Raw genomic sequence first — 24,221 nt, forward strand, 5'->3', positions numbered from 1 at the left:
AAGCGTCCTCTCCCTCACTTATCCTGCATTGCATCCCGCTGCTGCTTTCAAGCTGGAAGGCCTCTGACTGGCCCTCCAGCTTCAAGAGCCAGCCCAGCCTCCTAAGTTGAACGGCGAGCCCATCCTCTGGCCAATAATTAGCTGCTCTGGGGAAAATTACAATGAGAAACCTTTTCCCACACTGTGCAAGTTTCTGACCCACATTTGAGCTTGACGGTGGAGTTCAGAAGCCTGCACGGAAAATCCTGCTCAATGTTTCGGGTCTGGGTAAGGTTAGAAATGTAATAGGTTTTGAGCACGTGAAAGGTGGGAAGGTGGGAAGAACAACAAAAGGGACAGTTTGTGATAAGGTGGAAGACAGGTGAGATTAAATGACAAAATGTTTCATGGTGCAAGGCCAAAGTGGGTGGTATCGGGACAAGAAACAAAAGATGTGTCTGGAGGAGGTATGAATGGCAGGTTCCTGGATAGCTGCCATCGAAAGCAATGTCAAGGAAATAAGAGAGAAATGAGAGAAAAAACAAAATGGGGACAGAGGCTATGGTCTAAAATTGTTGAACTCAATGTTCAGATGGCTGTAAAGTGCCCAGTTGAAAGATGAGGTGCTGTTCCTCGAACTTGCATTGAGCTTCATTGGAAGACTGCAGGAGGCTGAGGACAGGGAGCAAGGTGGAGAATTAAAATGCGAGCTACTGGGAGCTCAGGGTCACGCTTGCAGACTGAACGGCAGTGTTCCACAAAGTGGTCACCCAGTCTGCACTGGATCTTCCCAATGTCGAGGAAACGACATCATGAGCAGTAAATGCAGTCTACTAAATTGAAGGAAGTACAAGTAAATCACTGTTTCATCTGGAAGGAGTGTTTGGGGCCTTGGATGGCGAGAAGGAAGGAGGTAAAAGGGCAGGTGTTACACCTCCTGCGATTGCATGGGAAAGTGTTGTAGGAAAGGGAGGGGGTGTTAGAGGTAACTGAGGAGTAGAGCAGGGTATCACGGAGTGAAGAATCCCTTCGGAATGCTGAAAGTGGAAGGGAAGGGAAGATGTGTTTGGTGGTGGCATCACACTGGAGGTGGCAGAAATGCTGCAGGATGATCCATTTAATATGGAAGATGGTGGGATGGAAGGTGGCGGGATGGAAGGTGAGGACAAGGGGAATCCTATCATGGCTCTGTGAGGGAGGGTAGGGGTTAGAGCAGAAGTGTGTGAAATAAATCAGACACAGTCAAGAGCACTGTCAACTACGGTGGGATGAAATTCTTGGTTGAGGAAAAAGGAAGACATATCGGAAGCACTAATATGGAAGGCAGCAATGTTCAAACAGATGCAATGGAGACGCGTTTCTACTCCATTCTCCCAGTTTCTCTGTCTCCGTTCACCCCATGATGGAGTTAAGTGCAGATCAGCCATGATCTCACTGAATGGTGGAACAGGTTTGAGGGGCTGAATGGCCTACTCCCATTCCTATCTGCCACTCATTCTGCGAACACATCTATCCTCCCCAATACTTGCCAACTCTCTAAAATTGTATTCCTGAAACCCAAATCCAAATATACTGAAAACAAAAGTGGTCCCAGCACTGACCCTTCTCAAATTTGAGCAATACCTCCGTTTGTTTCCTGTCCTTTAACCAACTTCCTATCCATGGTGCTACATTTCCTCTTCGAACATACACCTGACAAGTCTCTTATGGGACACCTTCATTAACACATCCTGATAACCCGAATACAGTACATCGACTGGATTTCCTTAATATATCCAATTAATTACTTCTTCAAAAAGATTACATTTGTATCCTCATTCGTGCCTTTGTTACCTCCAGACTTGACTATTCCAATGTACTCCTGGCTGGTCTCCCACATCTACTCTCCGTAAATTTAATATCATCAAAATAGAGGTGTGCAAAGGAAACCCGACCCAAGTCCGAATGCTGGACCCAGAAGCCCAACCCCACCCGAACCCGACACATGCCGTCAGATCCCGTCGAGGTTAGGTCGGATAGCAGGCCTTTACCCATGTACTGATGTAAAGGCCTGCCACCTGACCCGGCCCCGAAGGCATGTGTTGGGTTCGGGTTGGGTGGCGTCGGACTTCTGGGACCGGAATTCCGGCTCGCGTCGGGTTTCCTTTGCACACCTCTATCATCAAAAACTGCTGCTCATGTATAAACTCGCACCAAGTCCTGTTCCCCTATCACCCCTGTGCTCACTGACCTACATTGTCTCCTGGTCAAGCAACGTCTTGATTTTAAAATTCTCATCCTTGTTTCCAAATCCCTGCATGGCCTCGTCCCTCTCTGTCTCTGTAATCTCCTCCAGCCCCACAACCCTCCCAGATATCTGCACTCCTCTAATTCTGGCCTCTTGTGCATCTCTGATTTTAATCACTGCAACATTGGTGGCCACACCTTCAGTTGCCTAGGCCCCAAGTTCTGGGATACCCTCCCTATACCTCTCCGCCTTGCTCTTCTCCTTGAAGATACACCTTAAAATTACCTCTTTGACCAAGCTTTTTCTCATCTGACCTAATATCTCCTTTTGTGGGTCGTTGTCATATTTTGTTTTATAATGCTCCTGTGAAGCGCCTTGGGACATTTTATTACTTTAAAAGCACTATATAAATATAAGTTGTTGTTATTGTCAAATAGGATATGCATTTAACAAAATCGGTAGGTCATCAAGTTTTTGATTAATCTGCATTTCTAAATAGCTACAATTTTATCCAGCATTGTATTCCAGATGAGGGTAAATCAGTGCTTTACACAAGCTCACAAATCCCCTGAACCTCTCCCCTACTGTTAACTTTATGTCTATAGCACTGACTACACATCCAAAGTAATCTAGTTGTTTGAGCCTTTGTCACAGATTCACAGGGTGGATGTAAACTCTGCACAGAACTAAACTGGAGCTGGGAAGCTCAAATATGTTTGTAGTTTCTCTTTAAAAATGTCAAGATTAGGTGCATTTAATCAAGATTCTATCATACAAAACTGTAAATTTTGAAACATTATTATTTGATGCTGAGGAACTGAATATTGTGGTGGATTCAGGGTGATTCCACTACTCTAGACTGTGACTTTATTTTAGTTTGGTGATAAAAGTACTTAAGAGTTTCTAGATCTTAATGAATGATGAAACTGACTTCAAAATGCAATGTATATTGGGTGAGGGTCCATCAATGGTCCTTTTGCTATAACAATGTCCCATTAAGTGTGGCATGTGGTGATTCACCACACACAGAGTTAACAATTTGTGGGTCCATAATGGGAAGGTGCTGAGCAGAGTGCAAGCATTTCTCTGGAGCTCAGAAAGGAATAGGGGAATATTCCCTCAGGAGCAGTTGGCTACTTTGCTGCAGATCTCCTAATGAGTTGCAAGGTGGCATTCGGCAAACAAGTTATCCAGACATAGCACAAACACTGAGAAAAGAGCAAGAGGTAAAAAAGATAAACTTCAGATGGGATCATTAGATTCAAAAGATACTGATGGCAGAAAAAGAAGCAAAGCAAAGTATCTCAGCTGCAGTTTGTTCAATGTCCACTTATATTGCTGTGCTCACGTACCACCAAATCGCCTTGCTTCGTCTTTGCAATGAAATCAACATTGCAGCCACCAATCACTACCTGTGGATGCACAAAAAATAGGAAAAGGTGATCAGTTGGAAGATTATGGACTCACACACTCAGGCACAAAGGACTTGGTTAAGTACGACTGCTGACAGGTGTCAGTTTAAAAGGAGCTACATTCTCTGTTCCACTGTTTTTGGCATTTTATCTGACATTAAATTGATTGTAGCAATGACAGTAAATAGCACCAAATCAGCGGAATAAACCAACTGAGAACTAGGGATTAGGGATTTTTTTTTACTTCCTTTATAAAAACAGGCAAAATATCCAAACCCCCTTCCACCACAAGCAGTTACGTAAGGTAAAGAGGGCGGTAGGATTTCTGTGCCACACCAGAGGCTAAATGATAAATGGAAATATATTATCAGGCCACAGCACACTGTAGGAATTCAAATGCTGAAAGTCAGAGCATTAAACTGATACTTTGAATCTTGGACAATTTACTACTTGGAACATGCTCCTAAATATATAATTTTATTTTTAATAATCAGACTATCTTTTCAGAGGTATTGCAAACTAGACGTACTCTCTGAGTCTATTAATGTACCACCATTATGGACGTTGAGATTTTTCTGTGCCCTTCTGTGGGAAGTATCTACTTTTACAATTTTAATGTAATCGGGTCCGCTGAAAGATTTTAATAATATTCCGATTTACCACTGAATATTGCGTCTAATATAGATGATTGATAATCTTGGGGCTTTAATCACTCGGTACATTGGGGATATATACGAGGGTCAGATTTCCTTCCTCTCATGCTGTGCTCCTGATCTCTCTGCACCATCCACAGCTGAGAGAGCTGGGGCATGATCTGTTCCTAGGCCTCTACCAGTCCAGCTCTGCACCAACAGAAAATGTAGATCCTATTGTAATAACTGGCAGTAGTAAGTAGTGTTTACTCTTTAGGCTCTGAGGAAATGAATGGGATTGTTTCTTTTCGTCATTTTTACCTCCCTCCCTGTGAATGAGTACATTGACTACTCCAAATAACGAGATTATGGGACTCAACACCACAACTCCTCACACAGGGCATCTGGATCCTAATGCACCACCTGGCCATGATGTCTAAGTAACCTCACCAAAATGATAATTTGAGTATTGCTGAAAATAGACATTGTGTCAAAGCTTTTCATCTTGCACTCATCAGGACAAATCGCAAGAATACCAATGTAAAGGAAAGCAACAAATTTATACTGTATGAGAAGGGAGTGCTAATTGGTTGGCAAGTGGACTTTGGCTGGTAGAGGTGTTGCCATGGGGAACGCACCAGTTTATGGTGACTGATAGTTAACTACCAAGCTTTGTTAGAAATTTAAACCAGGCAGCTTGACTCTGTTTGGTCAAGGCATTGCCCTGAGGAATGAACCAGCAAATGGCTGTCACTTATTTTGATTTGCTGAAACAGGCACAATGGTATAGATGTTCTTTCTGTCTGCAAAGAACTGGGCCCTATGTATTAAATATATATATATATATTAAATATATGTAGTTTCCATTGGTATTCTTGCAAATTGTCCTGATAAGCGCAAGATGAAAAGTTTCGACAAAATGTCTCTGTTTTCAGCAATACTCAAGTTCTGTACTACCAAACAACTATTTAAAATGACAATTGGAGAACATCTGTAGGCATCATGGTTGCCTCCTATTTGCTTCAATGGTGTGGGAGAAACCAATGTTAAAGCCTGACCACCTTGGAAGTGCCTTCTCCTGGTAGTATATTCTACTTAGCATGACATACCTGTTGCCAGTTTCTGTCTTGAGCTCTGCGCAACAATCAATAAAATTATGAAATTTGCCACAGTATTGTACAAGCAGTGTTAGGAGAAAATGATATATAATGACTAACTTACTGGCTGTGCAAGAGCACCATGCTTTACCCTTGGTGGTTGTGACAGGGTACTATATTTGTGGTAATGCTGCCTGGTGAGGGCACATGCTATACGGCTTCCCACTTTTGCATTGTTCTTGATGAGAGCAATGTCTTTTTTCAGAGTTAAGGATTAAAAGTGAATCAAGTGCTGGAGTTTGCCTGGTAATTTATTTGAAGTATGGCTCCTCAAACCTAATCCCTCCAATGTTCTATCACAGGGTTTTCCAAAATACAGCCCGCGGGCCAGGATCTGACCTGCCAGAGGTTTCCATCTGGCCCACGGATGTTTTTCAGAGATGAGAAATTTCCCTTTGTCTTCGTCCAGACCAGCTTTTTAAAATATCACGTTGTCAGTTTCACAGCTGACAGGTGCTGACATCGAGAACAGCAGTTTCCCAACCTCAGACAGATTTGGGGGTTTTTGGCAGGTTCTGACTTTTTTTTCCTCTTTAATCCTTCCACCAATTACTTTAAGTCTATGCCTCCCGGTTTATTGACCACTCTAAGGGAAAGAGATCCTTCCCATCCACTGTATTTAGGCCTTTTATACAGCTTAATTAAATAACCCCTCAGCCTCCTCTGTTGCAAAGAAACTCCCAAGCTTCCAATTTTTCCTCATAGCTAAAGTTCTCATTCCTGGCAACATCCTCGTAGATCTCCTCTATACCCTCTCTAGTGTGATCATATCCTTCTTGTAAGGCGGTGACCAGAACTGTACACAGTACTCTAGCTGTGGCCTAACTAGTGTTTTATACAGTTCTAGCATAACCTCCATGTTCTTAGATTCCATGTCTCTGCTAATGAAGTTTGCTATACACCTCTGGAACTACCTTACCTACCTGTCCTACTATATTCCGAGATCTCAGGACATTTACTCCAAGGTCCCTGTTACTCTATATTTCTCAGTATCCTATAATTTATTATGTATTCCCTTGCCTTGTTTGTCCTCCCCAAAAGCATTACCTCACATTTCTCTGGCTTGAATTCCATTTGCCACTTTTCTGTCCACTTGACTGGACCACTGACCAATTTTTGTATCATCTGCAAACTTCCTAATCATGCTCCCTACATTTAACTCTAAATCATTGATACGTACCAAGAAAAGCAAGGGACCTAGGACTGAACCCTGCAGAACCCCACTGAAAACAGCCTTCCAGTCACACAAACACTGCCGACCACTACCCTTTGCTTCCTGCCACTGAGCCAATTTTAGATCCAACTTGCCACTTTCCTTTAGATCCCATGGGCTCTTATTTTTCAGACTAGTCTGCCATGTGGGACCTTCTCAAAAGCCTTGGCATAATCCATGTAGACTACATCAAACGTGCTACCCTCATTGACCTTCCTTGTCATTTCCTCAAAAATTCAATCAAGTTAGTCAGACATGACCTTCCATTAACAAATCCACGCTGTTGTTGATTAATCTGTGAATTTATAAATGACGATTTATACTGCCCCAGAATTTTTTCCAATAATTTGCCGATCACTGAGATTAAGCTAACTGACCTGTAACTACTTGGTCTATTCATTCCTCCCCTTTTAACAACAGTACATTAGCAGTCCATCAGTCCTCTGGAACCATGCCTGTAAGTAGAGAGGATTAGAAAATGATGGTCAGTGCTTCCATTATTTCCTCTCTTGCTTCTCTTAGCAGCCTGGTATATATTTCATCCTGGCCTGATGGTTTATTAACTTTCTCAGATGCTAAACCCCTTAACAATTTCCTGTTTATTCCATCCAATATTTCAACACTGCTGCTCCTCAACTACAATGTCTGCATCATCCCCGTCTATTGGGAAGACAGATGCTAAGTATTCATGGAGAACCATGCCCACATCTTCCATCTCCACACACAGGTTACCTTTTTGATCTCTAATCAGCCCTACTCTTTCCCTAGATATTCTCTTGATTTTCATGTATTTATAAAATATCTTTGGGATTTTCCTCAATTTTACTTGTCAGTATTTTTTCATGCCCTCTCTTTGCTTTCCTAATTTCCTTTTTAATTTCACCCCTGCACTTTCTGTACTCCTCTAGGATTTCTGCAGTATTGAGCTCTCGGTATCTGGCATACGCTTCTCTTTTTTGCCTTATCCTACCCTGGGGCGGGGGGTGGGGCTGGTCTAGATTTGGAAGTCCAACCCTTTTCCTTTGTGGGAAGATATTTGTTCTGAATCCTCTCCACCTCCTCCTTGAATGCCTTCCATGGCTCTAATACTGATTTACCTTCGAGTAGCTGTTTCCAGTCTATTTTTGCCAAATCATATCTCAACTTAGTAAAACTGGCCTTTCTCCAATTTGAAACTTTTACTTTTAGTCTATATCCTTTTCCTAACTCTGCTAAATCTAACCGAACTATGATCACTACCATCAAAATGCTCTCCCACAGAAACCCCTTCCATCTGCCCAGCTTCATTCCCTAAAATGAAGCCCAGAACTGCTCCTTCTCTTGTTGGGCTTGTAACGTACTGGCTAAAAAGTTCTCTTGAATGCAGTTTAAGAATTCTATGCCCGCTCATACCTTTGACAATGATTTTATCCCAGTTAATATTAGGGTTGTTGAAGTCCCCTACTATTAATACCCTATTGTTTCTGCACGGTAATTTGCCTACGTATTTGTTCTTCTGTCTCTGACTGTTTGGGGGTTTATAGTACATGCTCAGCAGTGCGATAGCCCTTTTTTATTCCTCAGTTCAACCTACATGGCCTCATTTGATGCTCCTTCTAGCATATCAACCCTCCTCACAGCAGTGATTGTTTCTTTAACCAATATTGTGAGCACGTCCCCCCACCTCCCAAGCTCTTTTCTTACCCTTCCACTATAATGTCTGAAAACCCTCTAACCAGGAATGTTGAGCTCCAATTTCTGACTTTCTTTAAGCCATGTTTAAGTAATAGTTATGATATCATATTTCCTAGCATCTATCTGTGCCCTCAGCTCATCTGTTTTATTCACTAGATCCCTTGCATTGACGTAAATACCATCATTCACCAAACTCCTTTGTTTTCTATTTTCTAGCCTTTGTTTTCTCTGACTTCCATACTCCCTCATTAATACTTACTTCTTAATTTTGTGCCTGTTCCCTCATTTTAATAGGATGCTTAACTCCCTATGTCTTCCATCATTTCAAAGAATTTTAGCATATTGTTCTCCCAGATTTCTTCTAATAAAAGCAAACTTGGTTCCTTCAGTTTAACATCATAATTTAAGACTAAAATCATCCTTGTAGCTTCTTTGATGTATCTTTAAAGATTGGTTGTCTTGAACTGCACACACACATAATTCTAAACACATCATCACCAATTGGTTATTAAAGGATTAAATGTTTTAATTTTCAGCCTCTGAAAGTTATACCAGTTCTTGTTTAGGTCAGTAGATAATAGCTTCAGGCTAACAAGAAATTTTTAATTAATGGACAATAATCACATAACATTCAATATTTTTCTTTGCTGATACCCTGTAAAGAGCAGAAACTTGTTGCTGGCTCTTATTGGGACAGTATTTTTGAAAATAGTACTACTTCATTGTGTACATTTCTTGTTTCCTGTTTCCAATGCTAATGGGGACCGAGGAAGATTCAGAAGGTGCAGTAGTTAAGATCACTATACTTTCATCAATGGGACCTGGGCTCAGGTCCTACCTAAAATGAAGATTGTTACAAGTTAACATTCATAAGATCAGAAGAAATAGGAGGAGTAGGCCATTCAGCCCTTCGAACCTGCTCCGCCATTCAATATCATGGCTGATCTGATTGTGGTCCTAACTCCACTTTCCTGCCTGCCCCCCACATAAACCTTTACTCCCTTGTAGATCAAAAATCTGTCTACCTCAGCCTTCAATATATCCAATGACCCAGCCTCCACTGCTTTTTGCAGAAGAGAATTCCAAAGATTAATAATCCTCTGAGAGAAGAAATTCCTCTTCATCTCTGTCTAAAATGACAGACCCCCTTATTTTGAAACTATGCCCCCTAGTTCTAGCTTCCCCCATGAGGGGAAATATCCTCTCAGAATCTACCGTCGAGCCCCCTCAGAATCTTATATGTTTCAATAAGATCACCTCTCATTCTTATAAACTCCAATGAGTATAGGCCCAACCTTTCTTCATAAGACAACCCCTTCATCCCAGAAACCAGCCTAATGAAGCTTCTCTGAACTGCTTCCAATGCAAGTATATCCCTCCCTAAATAAGCAGACCAATACTGTACACAGTACTCTAGGTACGATCTCACCAATGCCCTGTACAGTTGTAGCAAGACATCCCTATTCTTATTCTCCATCCCCCTTGCAATGAAGACCAACATTTAATTTGTCTTCTTAATTACTTGCTGTAGCTGCATGCTAATGTTTTGTGATTTATGTACGAGGACACCAAGATCCCTCTGTACCACAGTATTCGGCAGTCTCTCTCCACGTAAATAATATTCTGCTTTTCTATTCTTCCCACCAAAGTGGAGAATCTCACATTTTCTCACATTATACTCAATCTGCCAAATTTCTGCCGACTCACTTAACCTATCTATATCTTTTTGCACATACTTTGGGCTGAATTTTATGAGGCCTCCAGCATCGGGAATCGTGGCGGTAGGGCCTGGAAAATTCTTCCGGGAGAGGCCCGCCATGACCCCCGACATCGAGAAGGCCGGTGGCGGCAGGGCCTTGGTGCGCACCCTACCCCACCCCCACCCCCCACCCACCAAGTGGCAGGGCCTTCATTTGCCGAATAAAACTTATGCAAATACATGATAACTAACTTACCTGGAGCTGGCGGCCATCCCACGCTGATATTCCGGCCAATGGCTGGAAATCCCGTGCCTTCCGATCCCCGTTTAGGTACTCAAGGCGAGACACTGGTGGGGAGGGGGGGAGGAGTTTAATTTTCAGGTCGGTGGGAGGTGGAAGTGGAGGAAACTTACTCCACTGGCTGGGGGGATGGTGGGAAGGGGTTGAAGGGCAAAGGTAACGATGTTGGGGGGGAGTTTGGGTTGGGAATTAAATTTATTGTGGATCGGATAGGCCCAAAAACAAACACTGGGGGGTGGGGTGGGACAGGGGATTTCAGATTTTATTTAGTTATAACATAAAATTAAAATGAAAGTCCCGTTAAAATTTAAAATGTTACTGCAGGGCTTGAAGCCCTTTAAAAATGGCACCGGTGCCTGCGTGGTGACTCCGGACGCCGTTGCTGGGGACGGAGCAGCCACCGCACCCCCCCCCCCCCACCCCACATCATCAGCAGCTGCGACTTATAGCGTGCTAATAAAATTCAGTCCTTTGTGTCCTCTTCACTACTTGTTTTCCTACCTATCTTTGTATCATCAGCAAATTTGGCTACAATATACTCCATCCCTTCATCCAAGTCATTAATATAGATCAGAAATAGTTGAGGCCAGCACTGATCCCTTACCACTCCACTAGTTACAGTTTGCCAACCTGTAAATGTCCCATTTATCCCGACTCTCTGTTTCCTGTTAGTTAGCTAATTGTCTATCCACGCTAATATGCTACACCCAACACCATGAGCTCTTCTCTTATGCAGTAACTTTTTATGTGGTACCTTTGGCACTTGTCTTTATCTCAGATCTTAGGGTCGTCCTAAAGATTTTCATGCAATTATCTTGTGTTTGTTTAGCTGTTTTGAATGTCTTTTGGAAATCCAAATACACTACATCTACTGGTTCCACTTTATCCACCCTGCTTGTTACATCCTCAAAGAACACTAATAAATTTGTCAAACATGATTTTCCTTTCATAAAGCCATGTTGACTTTGCCTGATTGCATTATGATTTTCTAAATGTCCTGCTACTACTTCCTTAATCATGGATTCTAGCATTTTTCCAATGACAGATGTTAGGCTAACTGGCCTGTAGCTACCTGCTTTCCATCTCCCTCATTTCATGAATAGAGATATTACATTTGCGGTTTTCCAATCCGCTGGGACCTTTCCAGAATCTAGGGAATTTTGGAAGATTACAACCAAGGTATCCACTATCCCTGCAGCCACTTCTTTTAAGACCCTAGGATGCAGGCCATCAGGTCTTGGGGACTTGTCAGCCTTTAGTCCCATTGGTTTTCCTAGTACTTTTTCTCTAGTGATAGTAATTGTTTTAAGTTCCTCCCTCCCTTTTGCCTCTTGATTTTCTGCCAGTCTTGGGATGCTTTTCGCGTCTTTTACTGTGAAGACAGATATAAAATACTTGTTCAAAGTCTCTGCCATTTCCTTGTCTTCCATTATTAATTCCCCAGTTTCGTCCTCTAAGGGATCAATGCTTACTTTAGCTAATCTTTTCCTTTTGATATAGTTGTTTAAGCTTTTACTATGTTTTTATATTTCTTGCTAGTTTACTCTCATACTCTAATTTCTCCCTCTATATTTTTTTAGTCATCCTTTGCTGGTTTCTAACCTTTTCCCAATTTTCTAGCCTACCCACTAATCTTCGCAGCTTTGTATGCCTTTTCTTTCAATTTGATACCATCCTTAACTTCTTTAGTTAACCACAGATGGTGCATCCTTCTCATAGTCATTATTTTTCAAAGGAATATATCTTTGTTGAGAGTTATGAAATATCTCCTTAAATGTCTGCCACTGCTTTCCTATCGTCTTACCTTTTAACCTATTTTCCCAGTCCATTTTAGCCAACTCTGTCTTCATAGCCTTGTAATTGCCTATAAGTTTAAGACACTTGTTACAGACCAAGATTTCTCATCCTCAAGCTGAATGTGAAATTATATCATATTATGATCACTCTTGCCTAGATGATTCTTTACTATGAGGTCAGTAATTAGTCCTGTTTCATTAAACATTACCAGGTCTAAAATATCCTGCTCCCTGATTGGTTCCAGAACGTACTGTTCTAAGAAACTGTCCCAAATAGTGTCATAGAGCTATACAGCACAGAAACAGTCCCTTTGACCCAACGTGTCCGTGCCGGCCATCAAGCACCTATCTATTCTAATCTCAATTTCCAGCACTTGGCCCATAGACTTGTATGTTATGGCGTCTCAAGTGCTCATCTAAATACTTCTTAAATGTTGTGAGGGTTCCTGCCTCTACCACCCCTTCAGGCAGTGTGTTCCAGATTCCAACCACCCTCTGGGTGAAATCTTTTTCCTCAAATCCCCTCTAAACCTCCTGCCCCTTACCTTAAATCTATGCCCCCTGGTTATTAACACCTCCGCTAAGGGAAAAAGTCTCTTCCTATCTAACCTATCAATGCCCCTCATAATTTTGTATACCTCAATCAGGTCCCCCCTCAGCCTTCTTTGCTCTAAGGAAAACAACCCTAGCCTATCCAGTCTCTCTTCATAGCTGAAATGCTCCAGCCCAGGCAACATCCTGGTGAATCTCCTCTGCACCCTCTCCAGTGCAATCACATCCTTCCTATAGTGTGGCGACCAGAACTGTACACTGTACTCCTGCTGTGGCCTAACTAGCGCTTTATGCAGCTCTATCATAACCTCCCTGCTCTTATATTCTATGTCTCAGCTAATAAAGGCAAGTATCCCAAGAATACATTTGATGAACTCATCCTCCAGGCTATCTTTGCCAAGTGAACTGTCCAATCGATATGAAGATATAAAGCAACTATGATTATTGCAGTACCTTTCTTACAAGCCCCCATTATTCCTTGATTTATGTTTGACTGCTTAATGAAATCCACACTCTAGATTAAGTGACATGAGAGGGATTTATTTACAGGCAAACCTAATTCTGGACAGCAGGAATTTAATCTCCAAGAAAAGATGAAGGACTTGCCTTTAGGATGATGTAAATGGAGTTTTCAAGGCTGAAAGGGATTGACACAGCTGATCCAGGCAAATTGGTCACTTAGCTGAATGGTGCCAGAGACATAAGTTAACATTTTGGAAGTTATTGATGAAAGGTTGAACAGTCTGATTTACTCATATAACCCCAGAGTCTCTGTAAAGTCCCTTGCACCAACCCCAAGTGCCCCTGCCCCACAAACCACAATCCAAACAGGTACCTGCCCAGGCTCCATATTTAGTTATACAGTTACAGCGAAGATGACGCAGTAGCTATTTGCCTTTAAAGTTAGCTTCCAATAAATCAACCTCATACTTCGCTCGCAGCTAAAAATGTTGCTAATGTGGCAGTATCAGCGAATGAGGATTCATGCTTTCACTTCCAATCGATAAGACATTTTCCAAATTCACTTGTGCTTTGATCAATGTGGGTTTCTGACACCAGCTGTGTTCCTCCCAGGTGACTATTTTGACAGGGATGCACTTAACCTTGCAAAGACTTCAATTTGTATATCAGGACCTACTTAATTTTTCTGTGCTCATGTTCTCATCCATATGAAATGAATTGTGTACAAGACATGTTGCTGGCAGGAAAATGGTTCAAAATATGAAGGATACTGGTAGTCAAGGAAATTCCTTGGGTGAGCTCATAAATTCTGTTTAGAATGAAGGGAGTAACGTCCTTGCCTAGGATTCCTTTATCCCTAGTGGAGGAGAAAAAAGAAAAGTCACGGTCATAATCAGCCTCCCCTCTAGATCAGAGATGTCCAAACTCTATGTTGTCATGGCCACAATAGTTTGGCACTGTGGAGCCTCAGGGGCCACATATAAAAGTTTAATTTCATGCTCCCTTAAATTAGCATATTTCGCAAGTTGCTGACACCAACAGATTTGGTGTTCTGATTTAAGATTCATCTACCAATGATACAACAGTGTGAAGCCTTTTCTAAACCTGCAGGCTGACAAAATTCAACAAGGATAAGCCAATGAGATATGAAAAATAGCAACACTTAGTTGCCTGGGTTTTGAGGGCCAGATTTCTGGCTTGAGGGGGTGTGGGAATGTGAGTTCATATTGCCCATATACCTCGTTGTTTGTGGCATCAGCACATGATGAGTTACAACAGCTTTCAGTTCTGCTGAACAGGGGATGCTTTGTGAAACAGGCCTAGTTGAAGGAAGGTCATTCATCCATGTCTTAAGGGTTTGGGGCATGTTGGGTTGGTCAGTCTTTATAGTAATAAAGTGACTGAAGAGCTTAAATAGACCATATAACCATGGTAACAGAAAGATTGGGAGAGATTGAGATGAATATAATTGTATCTTCTTGGCTCCATGTTATCTGAAGTGAGTGTGTCTTTTAATGTATTGCAATTTAGCATTACTGTGCATGGAATGTAGAGATCAAAAGGTAGAATTAGTATAAGCGTTTTCAGCAAACCACTATTTATTTTATTTGTTCGGGGGATGTGGGCATCGCTGGCTAGGCCAACATTTATTGCCCATCCCTAATTGACCTTGAGAAGGTGGTGGTGCGTTGCCTTCTTGAACTGCTGCAGTCCTTGGGGTGTAGGTACACCAACAATGCTGTTAGGGAGGGAGTTCCAGGATTTTGACCCAGTGACAGTGAAGGAATGGCGATATAGTTCCAAGTCAGGATGGTGTGTAGATTAGAGGGGAACTTGCAGGTGGTGGTGTTCCCATGCATCTGCTGCCCTTGTCCTTCTAGGTGGTAGAGGTCGCGGGTTTGGAAGGTGCTGTCGAAGGAGCCTTGATGAGTTGCTGCAGTGCATCTTGTAGATGGCACATACTGCTGCCACTGTGCATTGATGGTGGAGGGACTGAATGTTGAAGGTTGTAAATGGAGTGCCAATCAAGTGGGCTGCTTAGTCCTGGATGGTGTCGAGCTTCTGGAGTGTTGTTGGAGCTGCACTCAGCCAGGCAAGTGGAGAGTGTTCCATCACACTCCTGACATGTGCCTTGTAGATGGTGGACATGCACTGGGGAGACAGGAGGTGAATTGCTCGCTACAGGGTTCCTAGCCTCTGATCTGTTTTTGTGGCCACAGCATTTATGTAGCTGGTCCAGTTCAGTTTCTGGTCAATGGTGACCCCAGGATGTTGATAATGGGGCATTCAGTGATGCTAATGCCATTGAACATCAAGGGGAGATAGTTAGATTCTCTGTTTGAGATGGTCATTCGCGCCACACAAGTGCCAGGCAATGTTACTTGCCAGTTATCAGCCAAAGCCTAGATGTTGTCCAGGTCTTGTTTCATATGGACATGGGCTGCTTCAGTACCCGAGGAGTTGTGAATGGTGCTGAGCATTGTGCAATCATCAGCGAACATTTCCAATTCTGACCTTATGATGGAGCGAAGGTCATTGATGAAGCAGCTGAAGATGGTTGGGCCTAGGACACTATCCTGAGGAACTCCTGCAAGTGATGTCCTGGGATTGAGATGATTGACCTCCAACAACCACAACAATCTTCCATTGTGTTAGGTATGACTCCAGCCAGCAGAGAGTTTTCCATCTGATTCCCATTGACTGCAGTTTCACTAGGGCTCCTTGATGCCATACGCAGTCAAATACTGCCTTGATGTCAAGGGCAGTCACTCTCACCTCATTCTGGACTTCATCTCTTTTGTCCACGTTTGGACCAAGGCTATAATGAGATCAGGAGCTGAGTGGCCCTGGCGGAACCCAAAGTGAGCATCAGTGAGCAGGTTATTGCTGAGCAAGTATCACTTGACAGCATTGGCGACGACCTCTTCCATCACTTTGCTGACGATCAGGAGTAGATTAATAGGGCAGTAATTGGGTGGGTTGGATTTTTCCTGCTTTTTGTGCAGAGGATATACCTGGGCAATTTTCCACATTGCCAGGTAGATGCCAGTGTTGTAGCTGTACTGGAACAGCTTGGTTAGGGGCACGGCTATTTGCTGTGATCATGCTGAATTCGTGAAGCATGGTAACTGAGTTCTTATAGCGAATCATGAACTCAATCATAAAGAAGCATATAATCATATGGAATCATATTATATGATTTGACTGAGTACTTATGTTGGATTGTGTAACATGAGCTTGTTAAAGACAAAGATCTTATTCTGCAGTTATTACAACTGATGTCTGTGTTTAAAGTAATGAAACAAAATAGAACAGGAAAGAATTCACCAATAGGGGGCTCCAATGGATGGATATAGTTTGGACACTATTCAACCTACTGAGTGTTTCTAGCAGGATTTGTTTTTGTTCTAGCCCCTGATTACACTTTGTACAAGTTCAGTGGCTGAAGGATTCCACCTGGGAACATAAGGCTGAATGTGCAATTCGTCCTATTAATTTTATTTCACGTGAGGGAAGATGCCAAAAGATTAAGGAATTCAGAACGCCTTTTGCAAAGATCAGGCAGCCTCATAACTCAAGCAAATGAACCACTGACTTCCAGACAGAGGTTAAACCTTGACACCCTGCGAGACTGGCACCCAAATGCACCGACACTTGGTTTGTTGATTATCAACAGACCCAGCTGGACAAAATGCACAAAGGTGAGGCTCAGGGGATGTCTGCTGTCTGCTGCAACTTTGTCCTGATTGTCTGCTGTAACTTTGGCAGAAAAGCTGTATAAAGCTTAGTTTTCAGCAGTTTCCATGACTCTCGTTGTACAGATAAGTGGGAGAAATCCCAGTGGAAATTCACCCCCAAAATATCATTACTTGCTGTATTAGTTACCAAGACTGTTATTCTTGAACTTCTTACCTTGTCTCTTCCACAGCCTGCTGGATTGCATCATCAATAACCAGACTTGATGCTGCTTGCTCCTCTGGAATAGGGACAGCTATCAGCACACCACTGTCCTGGCCGAACTTATGAGCATTGGCTATTAAAATTAAGACAACAAATACTTTCACTTTATTGCCCAGTCACTTGTAGCTCTCCCAGTTGGTTATAGCTGTCAGTCCTGCATTAAGTCACAGCAGGAAAGCTATGATTGGCTCTTGAAAAGTTATAAAATCTCTGATCTATGTAAACTGGCCATTTTGAACATTTAAAACTAATTAAATTAAAACTATTTACTTTGTTTGCCATTACTTGCAACTTTTGGGAGTTTTTTTCTTATGCTACTCCTATTTAAATGTAGATTGGATATAATTGTTATATACCATGGCAAACTCGGCACCTTAAGGCAGTAATGAACAAGTCAGGTTTATGTGAAGTTCAACAAACTCAAAGGCAGCTCAAACCAAATGGTCCATGGCACAGTCATTCCCCAACCTATGCAGAGCTGTTATTAACTCATGCTTTATTCCACCTGGAGTCCTGTTTTCCAGCCTGTGAGATGATATCCATCCTGCTAATCACTGAACCATTTCCATTGCCATTACACAGACATCTCAAGACAGCTTAAACAGAAATCAGACATTTCTCCATTGATAGAGTCGAGCAGAAGCGCATATGGAACAACAAATGTTCCAATTATAAGTGCAGTGACATCAATAAACATGCTAAAGGAAGGAATTTCTCTTCCCTTTTCTCTCCTCCTCTCCTGAAGGCACTGTCTCAAGCTGACAGCCTTCTGGTACATCACCCAAGTGACCATTCCTTATGTGTGAACTTTGACACCGGGTGTTGGCAGGCTATTCTACCATGGCAGGAAACACAAAAAAGCCCAATACTAACTGCACCAATCAGGAGTGGAATCCCTAGACTTTTCCTCTTGCCCTAAGCCAATTGCAATAACCGTATTGTTGCTTTGGCTGAGAAAGTTAACTCAGTAGAAACTGGGGGTTGAATCTGGGACTTTCCCAGTTTATTTGGTTCAGTGTGGCATGAGGCTTTGCCCTTACTGGCGAGATTAAACAATTGCGAAAAAAATCAACAAATTCAGACAGTTGTAATCACTGCCACAACGACACGGTAATTTCTTGGCCTCTGCTATGAACAGCTCTGAAACCAGTGGAAGCGATGCAGATTTTTATGAACAATTTACAATGTACCGTCTATGATACTGCAACCTCAGGGCAAACCGAGCAGTCAGAACCTACCAATAAGCTGGGCTGCTTCCTCTTCGTCAGTGACATTGTAAGGAGATTGAAAGCCACTTTTCGGAATAAAGAATGCTGGGAAGTCACGTGACTTTCCGAATGTGGCCACACATACCCCATGTGTCTCCTAAAGCAACCAAAATAAAGCATTGAGAATATTATCCAAAATAACAGAAGCCACTGCAACTTTACTTTCATACTGTATCAGTTATAGATCCATTTGAATGAGGATAGACATCTTCCAATGCTGTTCTGGTATTGGTATGAGGAGGTACAGGAAAGAGAGGGAGAACGAGTATCAGAGGAGTATGAATAGGAGAAAGAACCGAGTGTGAGAAAGGGAGCAAAGTAAAATCTGAGAATTGCAAGAGGGGAAATCGAGAAACAAGCAGCCACTTGCTGCTTGTCCGAACTTGGCTGGAAAGGGAGTCAGAGACCTGACAGTCAGTGACATGGCAGGGATCAGCACTTAATACAGCAATGTTTTCAGGGTATTCTGTCACATCTGCACATGAAGGCTTACAAGAAGTGAGAAGTCAGTGCACCCACATTCTCATTTTGTATCAATGATAGTGTGCTTGTACCACAAGTCCACTGGAAATGTTACTGCAAGTGCTGATCCCTGCTACATATTCAATTGTGTGATCAGATCAAAAGCCAATGGTATCTTGGTGGTCAATTAAATATTTAAGTATTTACTCGGGGAGGTGGTGGCATCGTGATAATGTCACTGCGCTAGTAATCCAGAGCCCAGGCTAATGCTTTGGGGACATGAGCTCGAATCCCACCACAGCAGATCTGGAATTAAAACTAGTCTAATGGTGACCACGAAACCATTGTTGATTGTTGTAAAAATGTTCTTTAGGGAAGGAAATTTGCTGTCCTTACCTGGTCTGGCCTACATGTGACTCCAGACTCTCAGAAATGTGGTTGAATCCTAAATGCCCTCTGAAATGGCCTAGCAAGCCACTCAGTTCGAGGGCAATTAGGGATGGGCAATAAATGCTGACCTAGCCAGCGATGCCCACATCCCACAAACGAATAAAAAAAAATTTAATGTCTGTAATTTTTTTTTCACATCCATTGCCAGCATTAAGCACTCCAGGTCAGATGCCTTTTCCACTAGGGGTCCGACAACATGCAGAATATACATACTGCACTAGTGTAACATTTAGTTTCAACACCAGCTATGATGGAGACCTCTCAGAGTAATATTATTAATTTAGTGCCAATTTGTGTTAAATTATTTACAGTTTCCACTGTAGGTTTACACGCATTGATTCAAAGTTATTTCACAAAGGACGGAAAAGGGGTTCAGTCACCACACTAGGCTGAATTCAAAGTCAGCTTTATAAATGACAATCTATGAGCCACTATACCAAGTATTCCAATGTTCGTCCAATATCCAGGATGGATTTGATTCCTGCTGAAATTACAGTAACAGGAGTGCGTCCCAACTCGGTCAGATCTGCGCTTATATCCATTGCTGCAAAAGTAAAATAACGATATCATCTGTTAGGATCAGAGAAGTTACTCCTACACAAGTCAAACAGTCTTGTGGGATATCCCATGAAACAATTCCTAACAGGATATATGAATGAACTTATGTGAAGCAGATTTTAACATACGTTGTCTCCTTACTTACACACTGATACTCCCTAAAGAGATGGACAAAGTGTGCAGTTTGTTAATCCTGTGTTTCAGCTGTTAAGATAACATTTCTAAGAAGGTTGACTGTATCTGAGTGATTAATTGGCAGCATATTCCCCAGAACTTTTCAGCTTGATTCCATATTTCCGTCATTACACAGAATTATAACTACACAACAAACATTTCAGCCCAATCAGTCTACGTTGGTGTTTATCCCCCACGAGTAGAAGTCTTAATATCCCAATCCCATTTCCATATCCCTATATCCTCTTTCTTTCAAACACTGATCTAACTGTTCTTTAATGTTGACATGGTCTCTCCTTCAATCACCAACTCCAGTAGCCTCACAACCAGCTAAGCAAAAAGAAAGACACTTTCTCCTGCTCTTTGTCCTAAATCTCTTACATTTAATCTTTGTTCTAGATGCCCAATTAATGGAAACATCCTGTTTTGATCGATCTTGTTCAATCCCTTTGCAATTTTAAACATGGCTATAAAATCATTCCCTAATTTCCTCTGATCCAACAAAGACAGTCCCAAATTTTCAAATCTTTCCAATATGTGGGAAAGTACTGTAACACCCTCTTCCGGAATGTGTACATCCATAATGAAAGGTCCTCTCCCAGAGTGCGCATTTCTGTACTGGATCTTCCCTCCCAGAGTGTGCATTTCTGTAGTGCAATACCCTTGCCCTTAGTGCATGTATCCCTACAGTAAGGTCCTCTCCCAGAGTGCGAGTATCTATATTGTAATTGTCCCTGCCGGAGTGCGCGTATCTGTACTGTAACATCCTCTCCCAGAGTCCGCGTAACTGTACTGTAACATCCTCTCCCGGAGTGCGCGTATCTGTACTGTAACGTCCTCTCCCGGAGTGCGCGTATCTGTACTTCAACACCCTCTCCCGGGGTTTGTGTATCCATACTGTAACGTCCCAGAGAGCATGTATATGCACTGTAACATCCTCTCCCAGAGTCCGCGTATCTGTACTGTAACATCCTCTCCCAGAGTCCGCGTATCTGTACTGTAACATCCTCTCCCGGAGTCCGCGTATCTGTACTGTAACATCCTCTCCCGGAGTGCGTGTATCTGTACTGTAACATCCTCTCCCGGAGTCCGCGTATCTGTACTGTAACATCCTCTCCCGGAGTGCGTGTATCTGTACTGTAACATCCTCTCCCGGAGTGCGCATATCTGTACTGTAACGTCCTCTCCCGGAGTGAGCGTATCTGTACTGTAACGTGCTCTTCCGGAGTGTGCGTATCTGAACTGTAACATCCTCTCCCGGAGTGCGCGTATCTGTACTGTAATGTCCTCTCCCGGAGTGCGCGTATCTGTACTTCAACACCCTCTCCCGGGGTTTGTGTATCCATACTGTAACGTCCCAGAGTCCACGTATCTGTACTGTAACATCCTCTCCCAGAGTCCGCGTATCTGTACTGTAACATCCTCTCCCGGAGTGCGTGTATCTGTCCTGTAACATCCTCTCCTGGAGTGCATTTATCTGTACTGTAACATCCTCTCCCGGAGTGCGCGTACCTGTACTGTAAAATCCTCTCCTGGAGTGCACGTATCTGTACTGTAACATCCTCTCCCGGAGTGCGCGTATCTGTACTGTAACGTCCTCTCCCGGAGTGAACGTATCTGTACTGTAACGTGCTCTTCCGGAGTGCGCGTATCTGAACTGTAACATCCTCTCCCGGAGTGAGTGTATCTGTACTGTAACATCCTCTCCCGGAGTGCAAGTATCTGCACTTAGATGTCATCTCCCGGAGTGAGCGTATCTGTACTGTAACGTGCTCTTCCGGAGTGCGCGTATCTGAACTGTAACATCCTCTCCCGGAGTGCGCGTATCTGTACTGTAACATCCTCTCCCGGAGTGAGCGTATCTGTACTGTAACGTGCTCTTCCGGAGTGCGCGTATCTGAACTGTAACATCCTCTCCCGGAGTGCGCGTATCTGTACTTAGACGTCCTCTCCCGGAGTGAGCGTATCTGTATTGTAACATCCTCTCCCGGAGTGCGCGTATCTGTACTGTAACATCCCCTCCCTGAGTGAGCGTATCTATACTGTAACGTCCTCTCCCGGAGTGCGTGTATCTGGACTGTAACATCCTCTCCCAGAGTGCGCGTATCTGTACTGTAACGTCCTCTCCCGGAGTGCGTGTATCTGGACTGTAACATCCTCTCCCAGAGTGCACGTATCTGCACGGTGATGTCCTCTCCCAGAGAGCACGTTTCTGTACTGTAACGCCCTCTCCTGGAGACCGCCTTTCTGTACTGTAACATCCTCTCCCAGAGTGCGCGTATCTGTACTGTAACATCCTATCCCTGAGTGCGCATTTCTGTACTTTGACGTCTTCTCCCAGAGTCCGCGTAACTAGACTGTAACATCCCCTCCCAGAGTCCGCGTAACTGTACTGTAACATCCTCTCCCAGAGTCCGCGTATCTGTACTGTAACATCCTCTCCCAGAGTCCGCGTAACTGTACTGTAACATCCTCTCCCAGAGTCCGCGTATCTGTACTGTAACATCCTCTCCCAGAGTCCGCATATCTGTACTGTAACATCCTCTCCCAGAGTCCGCGTAACTGTACTGTAACATCCTCTCCCAGAGTCCGCGTATCTGTACTGTAACATCCTCTCCCAGAGTCCGCGTAAGTGTACTGTAACATCCTCTCCCGCAGTGCGCATATCTGTACTGTAACATCCTATCCCTGACTGTGCATATCTGTCCTGTAACGTCCTCTCCCAGAGTGAGCGTATCTATACTGTAACATCCTCTCTCGGAGTGCACGTATCTGTACTGTAACGTCCTCTCCCGCAGTGCGCATATCTGTACTGTAACATCCTATCCCTGACTGTGCATATCTGTCCTGTAACGTCCTCTCCCAGAGTGAGCGTATCTATACTGTAACATCCTCTCTCGGAGTGCACGTATCTGTACTGTAACGTCCTCTCCCGCAGTGCGCATATCTGTACTGTAACATCCTATCCCTGACTGTGCATATCTGTCCTGTAACGTCCTCTCCCAGAGTGAGCGTATCTATACTGTAACATCCTCTCTCGGAGTGCACGTATCTGTACTGTAACGTCCTCTCCCGGAGTGAGCATATCTATACTGTAACATCCTCTCTCGGAGTGCACGTATCTGTACTGTAACGTCCTCTCCCGGAGTGAGCGTATCTACACTGTAACATCTTCTCTCGGAGTGCGCGTATCTGTACTGTAATGTCCTCTCCCGGAATGCGCTTATCTATACTGTAACATCCTCTCTGGGAGTGCGCGTATCTGTACTGTAATGTCCTCTCCCGGAGTGAGCGTATCTATACTGTAACATCCTCTCTCGGAGTGCGCGTATCTGTACTCTAATGTCCTCTCCCGGAGTGAGCGTATCTATACTGTAACATCCTCTCTCGGAGTGCGCTTAGCTGTACTGTAACATCCCCTCCCTGAGTGAGCGTATCTATACTGTAACGTCCTCTCCCGGAGTGAGCGTATCTATACTGTAACATCCTCTCTCGGAGTGCGCGTATCTGTACTGTAACGTCCTCTCCCAGAGTGAGCGTATCTGTACTGTAACATCCTCTCTCGGAGTGCGCGTATCTGTACTTAGACATCCTCTCCCGGAGTGAGCGTATCTGTATTGTAACATCCTCTCCCAGAGTCCGCGTATCTGTACTGTAACGTCCTCTCCCAGAGTCCGCGTATCTGTACTGTAACATCCTCTCTCGGAGTGCGCGTATCTGTACTTAGAGGTCCTCTCCCGGAGTGAGCGTGTCTGTACTGTAACGTCCTCTCCCAGAGTGCGTGTATCTGTACTGTAACATCCTCTCCCAGAGTGCGCGTATCTGTACTGTAACGTCCTCTCCCGGAGTGCGCGTATCTGTACTGTAACGTCCTCTCCCAGAGTGCACGTATCTGCACGGTGATGTCCTCTCCCAGAGAGCACGTATCTGTACTGTAACGCCCTCTCCCGGAGTCCGCCTTTCTGTACTGTAACATCCTCTCCCCCAGTGCGCGTATCTGTACTGTAACATCCTATCCCTGAGTGCGCATATCTGTACTGTAACATCCTCTCCCAGAGTGCGCGTATCTGTACTGTAACGTCTTCTCCCAGAGTCCGCGTAACTAGACTGTAACATTCTCTCCCAGAGTCCGCTTAACTGTACTGTAACATCCTCTCCCAGAGTCCGCGTATCTGTACTGTAACATCCTCTCCCAGAGTCCGCGTAACTGTACTGTAACATCCTCTCCCAGAGTGCGCGTATCTG

At 43.6% G+C, this 24,221-nt stretch overlaps 1 protein-coding gene across 1 annotated transcript in view; it reads right to left on the bottom strand.

Annotated features, from left to right (window-relative positions):
• zgc:136858 (uncharacterized protein LOC678543 homolog) overlaps positions 1-24,221 on the bottom strand; it is a 102,872-nt gene that overhangs the window by 54,788 nt on the left and 23,863 nt on the right. Inside the window, 6 exon segments of the mRNA XM_068050750.1 lie at positions 3,559-3,618; positions 5,472-5,602; positions 13,875-13,960; positions 17,017-17,137; positions 18,303-18,429; positions 19,682-19,788. Of these exon segments, the coding sequence (XP_067906851.1) occupies positions 3,559-3,618; positions 5,472-5,602; positions 13,875-13,960; positions 17,017-17,137; positions 18,303-18,429; positions 19,682-19,788 (632 nt within the window).

This window comes from Heterodontus francisci, chromosome 18 (assembly GCF_036365525.1).
Source record: "Heterodontus francisci isolate sHetFra1 chromosome 18, sHetFra1.hap1, whole genome shotgun sequence".
In the NCBI taxonomy this organism is placed as follows: Eukaryota; Metazoa; Chordata; class Chondrichthyes; order Heterodontiformes; family Heterodontidae; genus Heterodontus; species Heterodontus francisci.